The following is a 17,900-nucleotide window of genomic DNA, read 5'->3' as shown; positions in this document are numbered from 1 at the left end:
TATTCCTTTCCCTCAGCACCTTTAAAAATGGGAGCCTAAGAAGCTCTGAGTAACTTTGAAGACCCCAGAAAAGAAGTGGCCCTCTGTGGGATCCTGTGTTAAATGGAAAGTGTCTGCTTTAGAGAATTTATAATGAAGGGAAATTGTTTGAACACATCCTTTTGTAGACTGTTGAATTTAATTAGGTTCCATCTCATCCTGATTGCTGATTCAGGCTAATTGGCTAACTTTGTACTGTTTGAGCCTTTTGTCGGTTTATTTAACTTCTACCCTTCTTGGTTTGTTTCTGAGCACCTAGAAGTTTTTAGGTGAAGAAGTCAGAGGAAGTGCCTTAAATAATGATATTTTCCCCTTAGTGCTTGACAGGGTCAAAGTAGGTCAGTGTGAAGTGTGTCTTCAGGACTAGATTGTCAAACTTGAGAGTGAGAAAAGAAACCGGCCTTGTGCACAGAGGGCTGGATGGAGGCCTGTAGTCTTTCTGTATTGTATTTGCCACAAAGGCAGTGCTGACTGACTTTTGACGAGGAGCTTTGGCACAAGTTCCTCGATGTACCCATGGGTACCCAGGCTGCGAAGCATAAGACATTGAGGTTGGGAAATCTGGCAGTTGCTCAGCTCCTAAGTGTTCATGAATAAAATACATCGGTTTATTTTTGAGAAACATGTTTCTCACAGGCAGCGAAAGGTGAGCATCACAAAGGCTCGTGTCCTGGGTGGCCTGTGGAGCACCACGCGCCTCCTTGCATCAGAGGGATGGGGGGAGGGAGCAGCAATGCCCTTGGAAATGGCCGGAGAGCTCGCCTCTTGGCCTTTGTCCCCATCTGCTAATGGAAGTCATCCAAGCTTGATAACACCCCTTTGACTTAGACAAGCAAAACTATCTCTGAATCTCCCCAGATACAAGAAGGGAAGATAATACCTGGGAGCCGAAGGAAAAGAACCTGTAATATTAACACCTTCATTCTCAGGCTCTAGGCAACATTCCCTATTTTATCTAAAGAAACTTCAAGACAGTCCACCAATGCCGTGTCTTTAAAATTTTTAAAAATTTGTTATGTCTTCATCTATGCCATCCCATAATAGGAAGATTAGTGGGCTTTAACACATCCCAATAATCCTCCTTTACTGGAAATTTGCAAATTACTTTTTGCTGTAAACAGTAGCTGTAAAATACTTCAAGCTGAGAAGATTAGATGAGGCCCTTATCCCAAAATAAGCCTTTCAACTCAGTTAAAATGACTAAAAATGCCATCTTATGAAATGGTATTTGGATATTAAAAAATATCTCAATGGAGCACTGCCCATTGAAATCCTCTTGTACTTGGACAATGCGCCAGGGTGTGAACGTTGGGGTGGTGGGATGGGGGACATTGGGATGGGGATTGTGGGATGGGGGCAGTGGGATGGGGGCAGTGCATGCATAACTTTTGTGAAGAGACTTCTAGACTCACATGGGTTATGAAAAGCCTCTCAGATCCACTGCAGGATTAACACTGGCACTGGGAGAAGAATCTGAGGAGGGACGGACAGTCTTTGGGGTGAAAACCTTTGGGACTACCCCCGACCTCCTTCAAGACGAATAGTCAGAGAGGGTTTGATCACACACTCAGAGGAGCTGGTTACAGATATTTTAAAGTTAAAAGAGATTAGTCAGGCAACAGCAATGTGAACGCTGGTTGACTAGGTTCCTAAGGATCAGCAGAGGGGCCGGCAGTTGGGCGGGTACTATATGCCCCAGGGGAAATTCTTCCTTCCACTGTGTCCGTGTGTCAGACAGGCTATGGGTAGTGGGGGAGCTCTTAGGCATTGGAGCAACAGCAGCAGAAGTATGACCCCCTCCCTGGAGTGGAGGCTGAGATGGAAGGGACGTCCAGTGTGGGGCGTGGGAGGAGGCAGAAGTGAAATATGGGTGTCAAAAATATATATCCCGACTAATGCCACATGCATTGGATTGTGGGAATAGGTTCTGGATGAAGCATGCCTTTGCTGTCATCAACCTTCATTACAATTCCTGCATTTTTTGAGCATGTCAAGACTCCCAACAGAGTTACCGAGGAAAAATAAATGTAACACCTCAATGCCTATGTCGCTTATTTTCAGTTTTACTGAAAAAGGTACCGCGGTGAGTGTGCCACACAAAGTGTGCTTTTCCATGTGACCTATGTGTCCTTTAGCCCCTGCTGCCATGTTCCTCCACCCAAAGGACTTTCTAAAAGATAGAAGCTTACACATAGAGCACAGCACGGACTTACCCTGCCCCGTGGACAGCCAGGCTGATGAAGAAGATGATGAAGAGGTGGTGTGTGTACCAGAACAACTCGTAGGAGGTCTGTCTGATGAACTCGGTGGAAGAGGTCATGATCAAGATGAAAGCCAGAGAGATCATCAGGCCAGAAATGCCTGCGATCGTCATTAGCAACTCGGAGGTGGTGTTCTGCAGAGAAGCAGGCGCCAGGACAGCAATGTCTTAGTTCTGATTTTCCATTTGAGGGCCAATACTTGAGAGTCCAAGCAAGGAGCAACTCAAACGTTCTAACCAGACACATATACAGAGTGGGGCAAAAGTAGGTTTACAGTTGTTCATATGGAAAATAATACAATAAATAGTAACACAAGAATAAACTCTTGTTTCACACACTTACACTGTCAACCTACTCTTACCCCGCCCTGCATTAGCTTCAAGATGGTCCCCATACAACTCAAGAAGGGAGTTTCTTCTCCCTGGCCACTCCCCACCTGATGGCAGGCATTCGCTTTGTGAAAATTTCATCAAATGCATTTCATTAACTTCACTTTTCATCTGTATAAATCAATTTTCAGGTCAAAGATACTAGGTTGAACTGAAATTAGGGCAATATCTGAAAATACATTTTAAGATCAAATACTGCAAGAGAAATCTGAGTTTCAAGTTTTTCATTTTTAAAGTAAAAAATGTGGCTCACTTTGCTTAATTGCAGCCTAACATGAAGAGGTGCCTTTTCTGCGAGGTCCCTTGGAGGCCTCCGAGTCAGGCAGCTGCAGCCCCTGCTCCTCTGGTAGTTAGCGATGCCTTGCGTTTACTTTTTAATTGGAAGGACCATGACTTGCATTTCTTTCATGCCACCTCAGGAGGCTTGGCGTAAGACTCTGCAAATCCAAGGTGATCAATAAAGATCCGGCTATTCTTACCCGGCATACTCTACCAAAAGGCCGAATTTCTGACCTGTGAGTTCCGGGGGTGGTTCAATAGCCTTTTAGGTTATAAATCACAAAGCATTTTGTTTTTTATTGTGAGTTTCCCATATTCTTGTCAAGTCATTAGTATTCATACATGGTGTTACTGTCGTTGAGATGACTGTGAGCTTAATAAACTCCCACTGTATCTTTTGTCAGGAAAATCTCATTAATTTGGGTTGCCTTGAGTTGCTAGGTAATTTGGACGGGGACTTCTCTGATGTTTATTTTTTTCTTCATAGAGCAAACGGTGGAAATGAAATTGGAAGGGTGAGTCTAAAACATTTAAAAGATGTTTTCCAAGTGTATTCGCATATTTTAGAAAACCATTTACACCACATCATGTGCTAATTGCAAACCTTTCCTCTGCTTATTAAAGCAAATCCCTACGTCCCTCTTCTTGCATCATCCTTACAGACTGGTTTGAGTTGCAATGTATCCTCTAAAATGATCCCCCTGCATCAATTTAGAAATACTCTGTAAAATATACTTTGTGTTACTGATACTCATCTTTCTCCAAATACCCCAAATTAGAGGGTTTTCTGGACTTAATCAGTACATCCATGGTAGATTATTAGTAATATTTTTTGAAATAACTATATTGGAAGTAGCTTAATCATGCTGCTAAATTGCTTTAAGAGTATTTATAATAAATGTTATTTACTAAATGGTCTCTTTAAAATGTTGAGATTTATTCTTGGGCTTGTGTGGCAATGAACTCTGCAGAGCCTTAGTGGAGAAAACAGTTAACTCCAGTAAGTGCCCAGATAAACGCCTAGGCCCAAATGAGTACCCCAAGGCATCCCGCAGGCTAAGGGCATCGCTAGTTTTGATTTATGACTTTGAAACTTGTCCTTTTAACTGTTGTCAGCTAAAAAATGTAGCTCTACTTGACTGATAGACTCATATTGGAAATTATCTTTAGGATAATTAGAGGACATGACATGGAAGAATTTCCCCAAAAAGAGACTTTGAATTTTGCTTCTTCAAATAAGGCTGCCTGGGCCAAATGGCCCAGATGGTAAGAGAGAGATTTCCCTGTCTGGACTGTATTGTCTTGCGGCTCTTCTTGGGCAATACAGATTTTTTTCAAACTGGATGAATGTTCTGGATGCGTATTCCAAGATGGTAGTGCATGGCGAAAGGGTTAGATCATCTAGGGCAGTGGTTCTCAACCTTCCTAATGCCGCGACCCTTTAATACAGTTCCTCATGTTGTGGTGACCCCCAACCATAAAATTATTTTCGTTGCTACTTCATAACTGTAATTTTGCTACTGTTATGAATCGTAATGTAAATATCTGATATCCAGGATGTATTTTCATTTTACAAATTGAACATAATTAAAACATAGTGATTAATCACAAGAACAATATGTAATTATATATGTGTTCTTCCAGTGGTCTTCAGTGACCCCTGTGAAAGGGTCGTTCGACTCCCAAAGGGGTCGCGACCCACAGGTTGAGAACCACTGATCTAGGGAGAAAGGCAGGGGGTAGAATAAGGGAGAGGAATGTCTTAATCTCTCCAGGTGGATTTCCGGGGCTACAGGTTTGGTGTTCTTTTTGTTTCCCACATGTGCTGCCTCTCTGTGCACATAGATCAGCAGTGGGCAAACTATGGCCCGCGGGCCGGATCCGGCCCGTTTGAAATGAATAAAACTAAAAAAAAAAAAAAAGACCGTACCCTTTTATGTAATGATGTTTACTTTGAATTTCTATTAGTTCACACAAACACTCCATCCATGCTTTTGTTCCGGCCCTCTGGTCCAGTTTAAGAATCCATTGTGGCCCTTGAGTCAAAAAGTTTGCCCACCCCTGACATAGATACCTAGCATGAATGATTTCACTAGCCATGCAGGCCTCATGATGAAAGTAGCTACTTTGCCTAGCACCTGATTTGGCAAACCAGCTAGTCACACGTGTGCCGAAATAAATGGTACAGGAGAACTGATCCAGAACACACTTTTCGAACTGAAAATGAAGACACCTAATTTATAATCCCTGGATTTATATGGCACTTCACATTCTTTATGAGTCTAACATCGGTGACAAAATATCTAAAATTTTAAAGGTTAGCGATTTAACAGGTTACTGCATTTCCTGTTTAGGCATATTTATTATTACGCTTTGCTATAAACAAATTAAGTGGCATCAGTTTTTCTCCTTACTCATAACCTCTTAGCAAACATTTATGGCAGAAAGAAAATAACTTTTTTTTAAAAAGTGAAATTAATGTTAACATCTGGCAGTAACTTCTCTCGAGCTCTTTTATGAAGAGCTTTTAGAATGCAGTGTTCTTGATTGTAGAAGGGATGGGAGAAGGTCACGTTTTTCAGATGAAGAAGTAGGCAGCGTGCGAGAACTCACCGTGCGGAAGGTCCGGACGGGGTTCAGGTAGCTCTCGTTGCAAGTGCCGCCCAGTTTGGAAAGGGCAGCCAGGAGTCCCCCCGCCTCCGCTGACTGACCCCGGTGGTAGCGCTCCAGGTTGCAAGCATGTGCCACGATGTGGATGGCTGCAGACAAGGAGGCAACATGGGCCTTGAGCCATGTGGTCTCCTCCTCTGTCGTTACTTAGGAACACAAGGTCTACATGGTCAAGCTTTTCCGCTGTGGTGTTTATAATCCCAAGGCAGAGTGAGCTACACATGTGTCTTACCCAGTGTCTTAAATGGAGTGAACTGAATACTTTCTAAAATATATTTTCCACATTCGTACTGATTATATTAAGAAAAAAGCATAAATCTCGATTCACCACAATTTAATTATAAACACGTGATCATTTTGGAATTGGAAGAGGTATTGTTATCACAACATAATTTTGAATAAAACTTCTTTCCCAAGAAATCAGAAAGCATTATTCTAGAATACTGATTTGAAGCTGTCCATCAGGTACACTGGCTCTGAGGCCTCCCAGAAAGTGCAGGTCAAAGTCATCCACTGCCTCTGCCCTGTCTGGGGCCACCTGGCATGAGCTACAGAGCGATCTGCAGATGGCTGCTTCTTGTGCTGGGTTTGGAGATGCCTGGGAGAGGCCGAGCTGTGAACCAAGGCCTGTTGCTACCAGTGCTGGGCCTGGGTCCACTTAGCAAGAGGTATGGGACATGCTGAGTCCAGATGCTGCTTATTTGAGAGATTCCAGGAAAGTCTGAAGCTTGAGGCAAGAGAGGCCATTTGTATTTAAAACAAACAAACAAACAAACAAACAAACAAACAAAATAAATGCCACTGGAAACAGCTTGGGTATGCCTGAAAGTTGGGTGGCGCTGCTTCTCAGGGAATCATGGGGGTGGGGCTAACAATGTTAGGTTGGTGGGGATTTAGATATTGTGCATACCTGCCCGCTCTGTGGAGCAAGGACCCAGAAAAGGGACAACGGCCTCTGCCAGCACTTCTGTCTGAGGAAAAGCTGCCCCTCCAACACTTTTTCCAAAGCCAGATAATTCCATTTCTCTCCATATGTCCCTGACACCCTTTGAGCTGCTGCCCCAGTGCTGGAGCTCAAAGGGAGTGATTAAGTCCATGCATCCAGACCTTTAAGAGAATGCTGGGACGCCAGCAGCCTCCATCTCCATCAGCCACCATCCTTGCTGGTTTTAACAACCAGAAGTTATGGGGACTTCTCTTCCAAGCAGTGGAACTCTGGGCTGGGGTTGGGGGGTGGCTATTGTGGGACTGGGACCCTTTGCTCTTTGGGGGGACCACTGCAGCTGAGATATTCTTCCAGGATTTAACCACCACACCTGGTTGTGAGACCAGCTCCTCCTGCATCTCAGCCCTTCTTAGCAGCCTTGACGTGGCTTCTTTTTATCCTTGGTTATAGGACTTCTGTTCAGCTAGATTCCAGATGGTACTGAATGATGGTTGTTCTGTAGTTTAGTTGTAAGTTTGATGTGGTGTGGGAGGTTCTAAGAACCGTATTTACCTACACTGCCATCTTGACTGGGAGCCTCCTCCCTCTCTATAGAGCAGCGGTTCTCAACCTGTGGGTCGTGCCCCCTTTGGGGGTTGAACAACCCTTTCACAGGGGTCACCGAAGACCATCGGAAAACACATATATAATTACATATTGTTCTTGTGATTAATCACTATGCTTTAATTATGTTCAATTTGTAACAATGAAAATACATCCTGCATATCAGATATTTACATTATGATTCATAACAGTAGCAAAATTACAGTTATGAAGTAGCAACGAAAATAATTTTATGGTTGGGGGTCACCACAACATGAGGAACTGTATTAAAGGGTCGCGGCATTAGGAAGGTTGAGAACAACTGCCATAGTGTCTTAAAAAGAAAACTCAGCTTCCTAATTCTGGGAATTGATGGTGTCTAAATTCTAAATCAAGACAAGGAGCCCAGGAACACAGCATCACTCAGCCTGAGGAGTCTGTGCCCAGTGCTGCTACTCTTTTTTTTTTGCCTTGTGAACTCTGTGGGGAAGCCAGCCATCAGCCACAACAGACAGACAAGTACATCCTTATGCTTTTCCTGAAAATGGAACCCCTGCTGGGTGGCCAGTTGACACCCACTGTTGGAATCAGATTCAAGTGTGAAATGAGAATTCATTTCCAGGCATAGATAATTACCCAGTTGACATACATTCTTTTTTCTTTTTCTTTCTGTACCTGTGGTGAAAACTAGAGGAGGCCACTACTGTTATTCAATCTCTACAAGTTGTGGGTGGATTCTGGGACCCTCCATGGCTGCATGTTGTGGGTTGAGGTGTGGGGGAGTTAGGGAAAAAGGAACAGCAACAACTTTTGAGACTATTGGTGTCATTTTAGTCTCTCTTGTCCTTGTAGGAAATATATTTAGAAACATCATCTTCTGTTTAGCCTCTCTGTCACCCGAGTTCCTTCTATCAGAGCCATTCCCTTTCTGCCTTGCAAAGTTCTACTCATGCTTTAAGACTCGATCAAAAGTTGTTTTTAAGCAAGCATTCTTCAATTCCACAGGCACCACTGATACCTTGACTATAACATTTCCCAGACATTATTGTTATGAGTATTTATTTATATCCACACTTCCTGATGGACATTGATGCTTCAAGACTTGTTCATCTTCAAAATAACCAAACAAAATTGAAACAGACTCATAGACACAGAGAACAGACTGATGGTTGCCAGAGGGCTGGCGGGGGTAGGGGGGTGGGAAGTGAGAGGTGGGGGGGGGGGGCTGGGTGAAAAGGGTGAAGGATGTAAAGTACAGCATAGGGAATGCAGTCAATAATATTGGAATAACTATGTATGATGCCAGGCGGGTAATGGAAATATTGAGGGGGGAGACACTTTGTAAAATAAACCATTGTCTAACCACTATGCTGAACACATGAAACTAATACAAAATAAAAGTAAATGTGAGCTGTAATTGAAAATAAAATTCAAAAAAATAAAAGCAGTTAACCTAAAAAAAAAAAAAAAAGACTTGTTCGGCTTGAAACCTCAACACCTGGCACATTGTTTAGCACCAGTATTATGTAATAATGATCTCCTGAGTGGCAGTGAAATTGTAGAGAGAGAGATGGGGCAGGGAGTTTATCTGTAGATGCAACATTGTTGGAACAGTGTTTTCTGTGCTGATGTCTATTACTTGCACATTTTTTGGTGCCTTTGTTTTGGTTGGGGCCCACCTATGAAGGCAAAACCCATGATAGTGTTTCCGAGTTTGTGATATTGATCATCTGTCTCCTTATGGGTTCTGTGAGGTCAGCACCTAAGAGACTGTATTTACTCCTTATGTTCCATTCGTCAACATGTCCAGCCGTGTCTATGAAGGGGCTGCCTTGTTTAGTCTCAGCATCTTCAAAGATAGAAACCTTACATAGCAGCAGTCTCTTCCTATGAGTCATGTATAAAATAGGAACTACTTGCTAAGTTAAACACGAACCATGTCCGGTATTCCTAATAGCTATTTTCTGATCATTACTTGCATGTTTGAAAAAACAAGTAATGTTTCCCATAGATAATGTATATTGAATGCTTTTTATATTCTGAACACTGTTATAAATGCTTTCAACATATTATCTCTTAATCTTTAGGTATTAGTTTTATTCCCATTTTACAGACCAATATTCAAAACATCAAGGAACTTGTAGTTATTAATGAAAGCTGGGATTAAACCCTGTTTTCCTGACTCCAGGGCCCCATTTTTTTTTTTAATCTTTAAGTTATATCATGGGCTTTTTTCATGAATCAATAATTGTTTTACCTTACTTTTTACTGAAAGCAAATACCTCCCCTGAGCTTAGCTAAACTCTTCAAATATTTACTGGTCTCTTTAATCTAGAATCAAATAGCTCCTAAGACTTATGAGTGAGCACAACCTTTGGAGCCGTCATTGTGGGTGGGTATAAACGCTGCTTTCACACTCCACCCTTCTGCCCTCACTTCTCTGCTCTTAGCTCGCTTTTATTCTCCCTCCATGGACTAAATAAAACACACCAGACAGAGAGTGGAGCTGCTCCCATTTTGCAGAAATAGATCCTGAGCTTCAAATAAAATTAAGTGGTATCTTTCCCATTACCTTATCTACATGTGACCGTTGGAAAGGGAGTACAGGATAAATTCCGTGTCTTATAGTCTACATTTTGTAACAGCCTTATGTGTAATGAGCTGTTGATCACAATCTATTTTCTATTAGATGGATTTCCACATGAGAATTTGATGCTGTGAAAACTAAATGTAAGTATACTTACTGAGAGAGCGAAAATACTGAACTGTTTGTGTATTGCTATTGCCAGATCTCCCATAACAGAGCTGAAGAAACGAATGGTAGAATGAGAAGCCAAGGTGCTTTTCCAGAGGTAGCTCCTGAGGGAATCGGTTGAAAACTGTTCTTTCCAGTTTTTTGCATGTACTTCACAATTCATGTTCCTTTGCTCTAGCTCCCTCCATCTTGGGTTTTCTTCATTTTTTTTTTTACAGGTAGAAGATAAAATGTAGAATCTCTTATTTTGTGTATCTCAGTAATTCTCAGAGAGAAAACTGTCTGTGTCTACTTTGTCTAAACATGTTATTTCCTCTTTAATCTGATCCTAATGTTATTATGACCAGTTACCAAATCCAGGGCTATGGGGACCTGATAGATACCAGGAGAGATGCTGATTTTGTTCATTTTCAGACATTATATTTCAGATTCTTCGCTTTATACATTTTAGTTATTTTAATAGGAATAACCAAGTCACCTAAGTTTACAGGGACAGTGGCTTCAAGTATGTGGCCAAGCAGTGATGCGACTTTACTTTTCTTTCTCCGGAGTCATCAGAATCCTATCACGTTATTAGATTTGACATTATGTAGGAGAAAGAATAATAAAGAGAATACCTCTTAGTTACTTGACTTTCTCAGCCTCTGTTTTCTCATCTGTGGAATGGGTGAATGGGACTGAGCTACACGCTATGGGAGCTCCCTTCTAGCTGCCTGACTTTTCTGTCTCTGCCTGCAGTTAACCAGGAGCATTTATCATCTAAAAGGGATCTGTAGTCCAATATGAAATAATGCAAACATGACACTCATGCTTTAAGATGTTTTCAAAGTCAACACTGGCTTACAGAGGCATTTTAAGTTCTTGTGGCAAACCCAGTGCCATCAGCTGCACAGGTGGGCTCCTCCTGCTCCTCAGGACTTTGTGCTGAACCCTTGGAAGAGCGCAAGATAAACATTTCCCACCCAAAAGCCAGGCTAAAAGCTGCTGTTATGGGGTCTTCCCACAATTTTATTTTCTCACCAAAGCACTTTTCCAGTTAAAAGAGAGCAGCGATCTTGGACATACTACAAATGCACATTTAATTGGTGTGTGAACTTTTGGGTTCAGATAAGGAGCTTTTATTGAAGAGTGAAGCAAAAATATCATAAAGGCTACAATTAGAGCCAGTTGCCCTGAGAAGGTTCCTTTTGCTTCTTTCTTTCCTTCTTTAATTTTTCAGGAGATCAAAGGAAACACGGTGGAGGGAGAATCTGGGAAGGGGGGCGGTCAGTTCCTGTTATCTTTGAGTTGGTCACCTCCTAATGAAGCAGCCATTTGAAATAAAGACCCAGGGACAAATCCTGGCTGCACTCCAACAGGGAGAACCTGGCCCCAAACTTTCGACTCTGTGGTCTGATTTCTGCAGAAACATATATTGACTGTGGCACCCTGCGCATTCCACTCATTTGTAAATTAAATTTAATCATGTTTGGCAGGGCTGTGGGGGAGAGTCTCCTTGGAGCTCCCAGTGCCTGAAGCAGACCTGGATTAGTACCAATTCTTTGGGGATGCGGGTCCTGAGAGTTAGGGCCTTCTCTACCTTGAGGCCTCCAAATCTTTCTTCTCAGTACCTGCCTCCTTCCGAGCTCACCCTCCTGCTTCATTCTGAGCTCAAGCCTCTCAACCTGTCCTTGTTATGTTTACTGAGCTTTGCAACCTAATTTTAGCAATTGATCGGGAGCTGCACTTGGGTAATTGTCATCCCCTGGAAACTAGCAGATGCAAGTTGCAGAATTTGCTGGAGGGAGCTGCCTGGGTCGCTGTTTACAGCCCCCTTTGCAGGAAGCTCATGCTGCAAGGACTGCTAGCCAATTGGAAGGGCCTCTGAGGTCGACCCGTGGACCAGAGAGTCCAGAAAGATCTGCATTAATAAGGACGAACAGGCTGTGAAACTACGATTTGTATACCAGGGGGGTTAGGGGTCCCGGGAAATGATCTATTGGTGGCGGAAGAACACCGGCAGTCTTATCACAGGCAGGCAAGCAGGCAGCAGGAAGCCAGAAGGAGAAGAGTTCCTGTCGCTGCGTTTTCGGTGATGCCCTTGATTACAGATACCATTGTTAGCCTCCCCCTCCTCCTCCCGGCCTGCTTCCACCGGGCTCTAATTACAGCCTTTAATGATGTGACCAATTAAAGTCTGCAGCTCAACTTCTAGGGGAGCGGATGAGAAATCAGAGGCTGGCACGCAGGCGTCCGCCCGGACGTGCCTCTGCCCAGGTTACACACCTCTCTGAAGCCGGTGGGCTGTTTGAAGAGCAGCCTAATGGGCGATGCCAATAGAATAAGCACGGCCCGGGACGCTTCCCGCGGCTCCCAGGCGGGCACAGCAGAAGGACACAATGTGAAAAGCAACCGCGCATCCGTGAAACCAGACTGCGTTTTTTTTCTTGTTTTCTCTAAAAGCACTGTTGCCAGCTGCCTTTCTGAGTTACTGTGAAATGTGAGCATTGCTTTGCCAGGGTCTGGGAGAAGCCGAGCCACCTCTCCCCACCCTCCTGCCTTTGCTAGGATCGGAAACCCCTGCAGCCCGCTGGTTGCCATGGCGGTGGCAGAAGAGGAGGGGCGGAGCAGTGGGGGTTCAAGTGCAAGGGGGCTGGTTCTCTCCAGGGGTTTGTGAGGGAAGGAGGAGGAATAGCACCTTATTTTTCTTGTGGCACCAGGATCGGACTCTAAGAGAAAGTTACAAAGATTCTATAAACAGAAGGAACAACAACAACCAAAAACCCCCACAGCGTCAAAACACATCAGGAAAGAAAGCCAAGAACAAGGGAAAATGTGTTATGAAATAGTTTTTTCCTTAAATCTTTGGGCATCAAAGGTTTATTATCTTGGACAATTGGCATCATTTGAATTTTTTCCCTGCCCACACCCTGTTTTCTGCGCCCTAAAGTGCTCTGGGTTCTCCAAAGGACTCCTGTCATGTCTTATACCTTCCCACTAGTTCCGTCCATCTCTTCTGCCTGCTGGTCGACGCCTACTCATCCTCAGATTTGGCCAAATTTGTTGAGATTCTATTATGAGCAAGGATGCATATGGCACAGTCTCAGGCCCTGGGGTAAATCAGAGTCTGAGAAAGTTCTCTTGCTGGAAGAGGTGTGATTATGGCCACCAGGGGAGGGGGGTGGGCAGCCCAGCCCTGGTGGGTCAGGGGGAGGCAGACCAGGCAAGGGGTCCTGGATGAAGTGACATCTCACCCAGTGAGGAAGGAGTGGAAGAGCATTTCAGACACAGGGGGAAGCAAGAGCAAAGCACAGACATGTAGGAACTGCCAGTAGCTGGGTACACCGAGGGGGAAAAGCAAGGGCGTGTGGGGAGAGATGAGACTGGACTAGAAGGCAGGGCTTGAGGAGGGAGCCTGCCCACCACACTAACCTTGGATTTCATTCTCTTTGCAACTAGCATAAGTGAATGACCCTGTAGTCAGTAGGTTTCCAACCGATCCACTCCTGACAGCTAGCTCGTCTGCACATTTCTAGGGATGGGTAGATTGTATCAGTGTTCTTTTAATTCCACAGAGGGAAGGAGGGGCCTTCTCTGAGACCACACAACCGATCTCCTGCTACAGGGGTATATGATAACTTGATTCTAGCTGACTGCTGCCCCTATTGAGTCATACTCCATTCTGAAAACAGTACTGACCACCCCAGTTTGAGAAGACTATGGTGCCCACTGGAATATATTGCACTTGGGAAACATGTGATATACACTGCTTATGCATTTGTGCTGTTGATATATGATTACATATAAAGAAATTTACGTGCTCAAAGGTTTAACACTATTTCATAACACATTTTCCCTTGCTCTCTGCCTTCTTTTCTGATGTGTTTTGATGCTGTGGGTTGTTTTTTTGTTGTTTGTTTTGTTGGTTGTTCTTTCTGTTTATAGTATCTTTGTAACTTTCTCTTGGAGTTTGATTCTGCCTTTAAGTGACTGCATAGTGATAACATCCTTCCTGCCATGTTACTGTGTCTTATCTCCTCTTTTAATGCAGGAATTAAAGAACTTAAGATTTTATTAAAACTTAGAAATCTCTTGAATTCCTTCTCCCAAGAGCCTTCTAAGGAGCAATCCTGAATCCACTTGGACACCAGCCAGGACAGGGAACTCAGTACTCTCAGGGACCCTCGTTCTAATTTTGGATCATTTTCAAGGTCTGGGAAAGACTATTTCTGAGCTGAAACCTTCCCTGAGTCTTCACTCCTTCATGCATTCAGTCATTCATCAACGGTCATTGGCACCTATGTATAGTCCTTAGCACTGTTGTAGGCCTTGGAACACAAAAGTGAATCAGCCTTGCCCTTGCCCTCCACCCCTTAGCTGGTTTCCTCTAGAACGTGATGTCCTTTTACTCTTATTTCTTAACAAACTACAAAGACCTTTTGCAAACATTGCCTGGGTTGGTTTAATCTGGTGTTGAAGACATCGAAGGGGAAAACTCCCCACATATCTTGCCACACACCCCAAGTTGTGCTAATTGGCACTCGGGCACCGTCTGTCATGTCTTGTTGCTTAATTAAATCCACATTTGTTTTGAGTGTTCTTTTTACTCTGCTATTATTTATGCATGAGAGGATAAAAGCAAATGAGGAAAACATTTTATAGTTAAATTAGTTCGAGGGAAACAGTCCTGAATCATAAGTCTTTATTGCTCAGATAGCTTTTTATTTCAACGTAATTTTTGTCCAACAAAACCACAAGCTTGTTGGTCACTACCTCTTCCCCCCAACACACACACACTTGTCTTTCTCCCCAGAGTTTAACCTTGGCCTTGGCTATTAATTTCTAGTGCCTTTCTCTTGTTTTCCAATTCAAGAAATAACAATAACACTTTATATGCCTATAAAGCTTCACATCTTTTCAAGATCCTTTTATATTCACTAGCTCAGCACTATTCAGAACCTGTTCACAGGATCTTGCTTTTCTGTTTTCTTTTTACTGCCCCTGATACCATTTGATGGGCACTTTCTTATGGCTGTGAGTAAAATTTTGAATATAGGCCAATTTTATTTCTGATGTGAATTATATTGAATCACAAAGTATTCAATAGTCAAATAGGCATTTATCATTGTATTAACAAACACCAAGCTCAATTATCCACAAATAAAAATGAAGTTTCATAAACTTTCTCCGGAGAAACAGAAGGCTTGGTAGAGAAAACTGCATGAGTGTAAATTAGAAATTAAAAAACCCATTTGTCTAGATGGAAGGCAAAGATTCCTTTTACCTCAGGGCGAGCCTGTGGTGAGAGGAAATAAACAAAGCTCTAAAGTTAAACATTAGACATTGTAAAAATCCATCAGTCAATTAATAATAAGCACTTACTTGCATTAACGGCTATCCCATAGGCGACCAGTTTGTGGAATTTGAGGTTTTTGTCTAATTGCCTTCTCCACGTTCCTCGGCAGCACTAGGAAAACAGAAATCAAAGTCTTGCTTTGGGAAATACCATAGTGATGACAGTGTCATGAGAAATAAAGAGAGGACCACACTCTGCTTCTAAATACTGAAGGTGGGGGCAATGTGACACAAACACAGTGGACATTCATTAGTCAAACAGGCAAAGCCAAATGGTTATTATTGGCTTCCTAAAATTTCAACTCAATAAAAATGACTGTGTTAGGAGTACCCTGGCGATAAGTCAAAATAAACCTGCTACAATAAACCTGCTCATATTCATGCTCAGCTTATTTAGAAAATGAAGATGATACCCACCATTGTCATTGATGTGGTTGGGTAGTTTATAAATTACCCCTTATTACACAAAGAAAGCACTACTATCACCTACATCTAAATACTCATAAATTTACGATGAGTATGCATATATAAAAATTTCTTTGTCTATTAAAGGTTTTTTAAGGTCATCTTTCTGTGCAGTGTGTTGCTCTGTTTAGCATGAGCCTCAGTTAAGTACCCAGCACAGTGAAATCAATATAATTGGGAAATGTTCCATTATGTCCGGGAGGGGTTAAAGTATTCATAGTAAAATCTGTGTGCTGTGATTGTGCTTTCTGGTGTTGAGAACTCAGATGTTTCCGTAGTGATATTTGGCTCAGTTGCATATTTGTCTCCTTTCAGTCAGGAATGGTAATAGTTCAAGCTGTTATAATACTTCTGTGTCAATGAACGAGCTCAATTTTATTAGCCCTACTTTTCAGATGGAGCAAATGTATCAGGGAAAGGTTGAGCGCTGGCCCAATGTCATGCAGGGAGTCAATGGCACAAACAAAAGTCAAGTCAGATGGACCAGTTTCTGATTTTCAGTTTTAGCCATTGTGTTCTCTTACAAAGAAACAAACCTGAATCTAAACAAGATAATTGGGAATTTCACAATAAACCACATCTCTGTGTTCAAGGGCACTTCTGTTAGTCATAACCACTAAAATTATTTCAAATACTTTAGTACTTACAGTACTTGCTCCTCTTATGAATGAAATAAGGTTCCGACTGACGGGTAATAGAATTAGCATGCAGTTAAAATTCAGGCAGACTGCAGATGCTCGTGCCCACGCCAGTGTCGACTGTCCATATGTAAAGATATGAGAGAAAGAAACAGTGAAAACAAGGAAGCTGGGAAAACAGGATGCATTTTGTTTTCTAAAATGATAATGTGTAGTCACCAACTCTACTTACCCCCAGAATAACTCGTGTGTAAAAGAAAGACTCTTCCTCTTCATACCAATGGAATGTGTCAAAAAACAGATATACATTAACTCCCAACCAAGAGAGCTGGAGTAGAATGAAAAGAGAACAAACCAATACGATCTTCAATCTTTTTTTCCTTTTCATAATCACTTGGGGTTCTTCTTGGGGTTCAGTTCAAGTGAAATAATATTAATCAGAATGAATCCATATAATTATTTTATAGGTTAGTTTTTAACAGTAATTATATTGGTAAGAAATCATTACCTTAATAAAAAATATCTTAAACATGTATGTGTATTCTTTAAGGAATTTTATGAAAGTACAAAGCCTTCCTAATCAGCATTGCTCTGTAACGTTTTAAATCAACGCTATCAAGGAGAAGGAGGAACTGTTTAAAGACAACTCAGAAAGTCCTCTAGAAAAATTCCAATTTCATAGTCTAATTCAAAGACTTCATTTGATTTAGAGAAGCACTCATACATTATGCAAAAACAAGCTACTTGACTTTAAAAATAATTAAAAATAAACTCAATCGGAAAACAACTTTACATGATTCTGCAAGGGTACATTAAATATATCTACTAAATGTTTTCTAACAAGTTTTATTCTTTTAACCAGAGTAATACTTGAAGCCATTCAGCAGTTATTCTATACACGTTATTCTAAAAATCAAAGACGACTCAATATATACATTTGAAGTTGAATAGCAGAAATGACACTTACGACTAATATGACAGAGAGACTCTCATTCAAAACCCAGCACTCCATCACGCAGCTTCGCTCTTTTTTGCTGTTGGCAAATTATTCCTTTCGTTCACCTGAGTTACCTCCTTAGTCAAGGCTCCTCTGCTAAATTATTTTGTCTTTTTGTCTTAGGAAGCACCTACTGGGAGCAGCTCTCAAGGAATTCCTAATTAAGGACTTCATGCCAAAGGCACATCACCAAGCTGACACGCCTCATGACCTGGATGAATATAAGGCAAGTCTCTGTCTAATGATTCCTTTCTTCAAAGATCTCCTACGCAAAGAAAGCTCATTTTATTAAATTATCCTCATGTACTTTATACCCCACTCATTTTCTACATGATTGCAGTCAAGATGATAATAAGTCTTTATGTAAATTTGAGAAATAACCTAACTGCCGAAGGTTAGATGCAGCAAAACACTCCACAGGAGCTTCCTCTACTTCGTTTATTTTCTCTTCTTTATTTCCTATCCTCCCCTTAAAAAATAAGCTCTTTTAAAAGATAGAGAATGGCGTGTAAATAAATATGAATAGAACACTCTTTTGGAAGATG

At 42.0% G+C, this 17,900-nt stretch overlaps 1 protein-coding gene across 1 annotated transcript in view; it reads right to left on the bottom strand.

Annotated features, from left to right (window-relative positions):
• NOX3 (NADPH oxidase 3) overlaps positions 1-17,370 on the bottom strand; it is a 53,128-nt gene extending 35,758 nt beyond the window's left edge. Inside the window, exons 1-6 of the mRNA XM_036316152.1 lie at positions 17,326-17,370; positions 16,591-16,686; positions 16,368-16,478; positions 15,283-15,367; positions 5,582-5,727; positions 2,253-2,434 (exon numbers count right to left, since the gene is read on the bottom strand). Coding sequence (XP_036172045.1) covers positions 2,253-2,434; positions 5,582-5,727; positions 15,283-15,367; positions 16,368-16,478; positions 16,591-16,686; positions 17,326-17,370 — 665 coding nt within the window. The remainder of the gene's footprint in view (positions 1-2,252; positions 2,435-5,581; positions 5,728-15,282; positions 15,368-16,367; positions 16,479-16,590; positions 16,687-17,325) is intronic.
• Between the last annotated feature and the right edge of the window lie 530 nt (positions 17,371-17,900).

The sequence above is a fragment of the Myotis myotis genome, unplaced genomic scaffold (assembly GCF_014108235.1).
Source record: "Myotis myotis isolate mMyoMyo1 unplaced genomic scaffold, mMyoMyo1.p scaffold_m19_p_7, whole genome shotgun sequence".
Classification (NCBI taxonomy): Eukaryota; Metazoa; Chordata; class Mammalia; order Chiroptera; family Vespertilionidae; genus Myotis; species Myotis myotis.
Note: the sequence above shows the minus strand (reverse complement) of the source record. Positions and strands in the feature narration are given on the sequence as shown.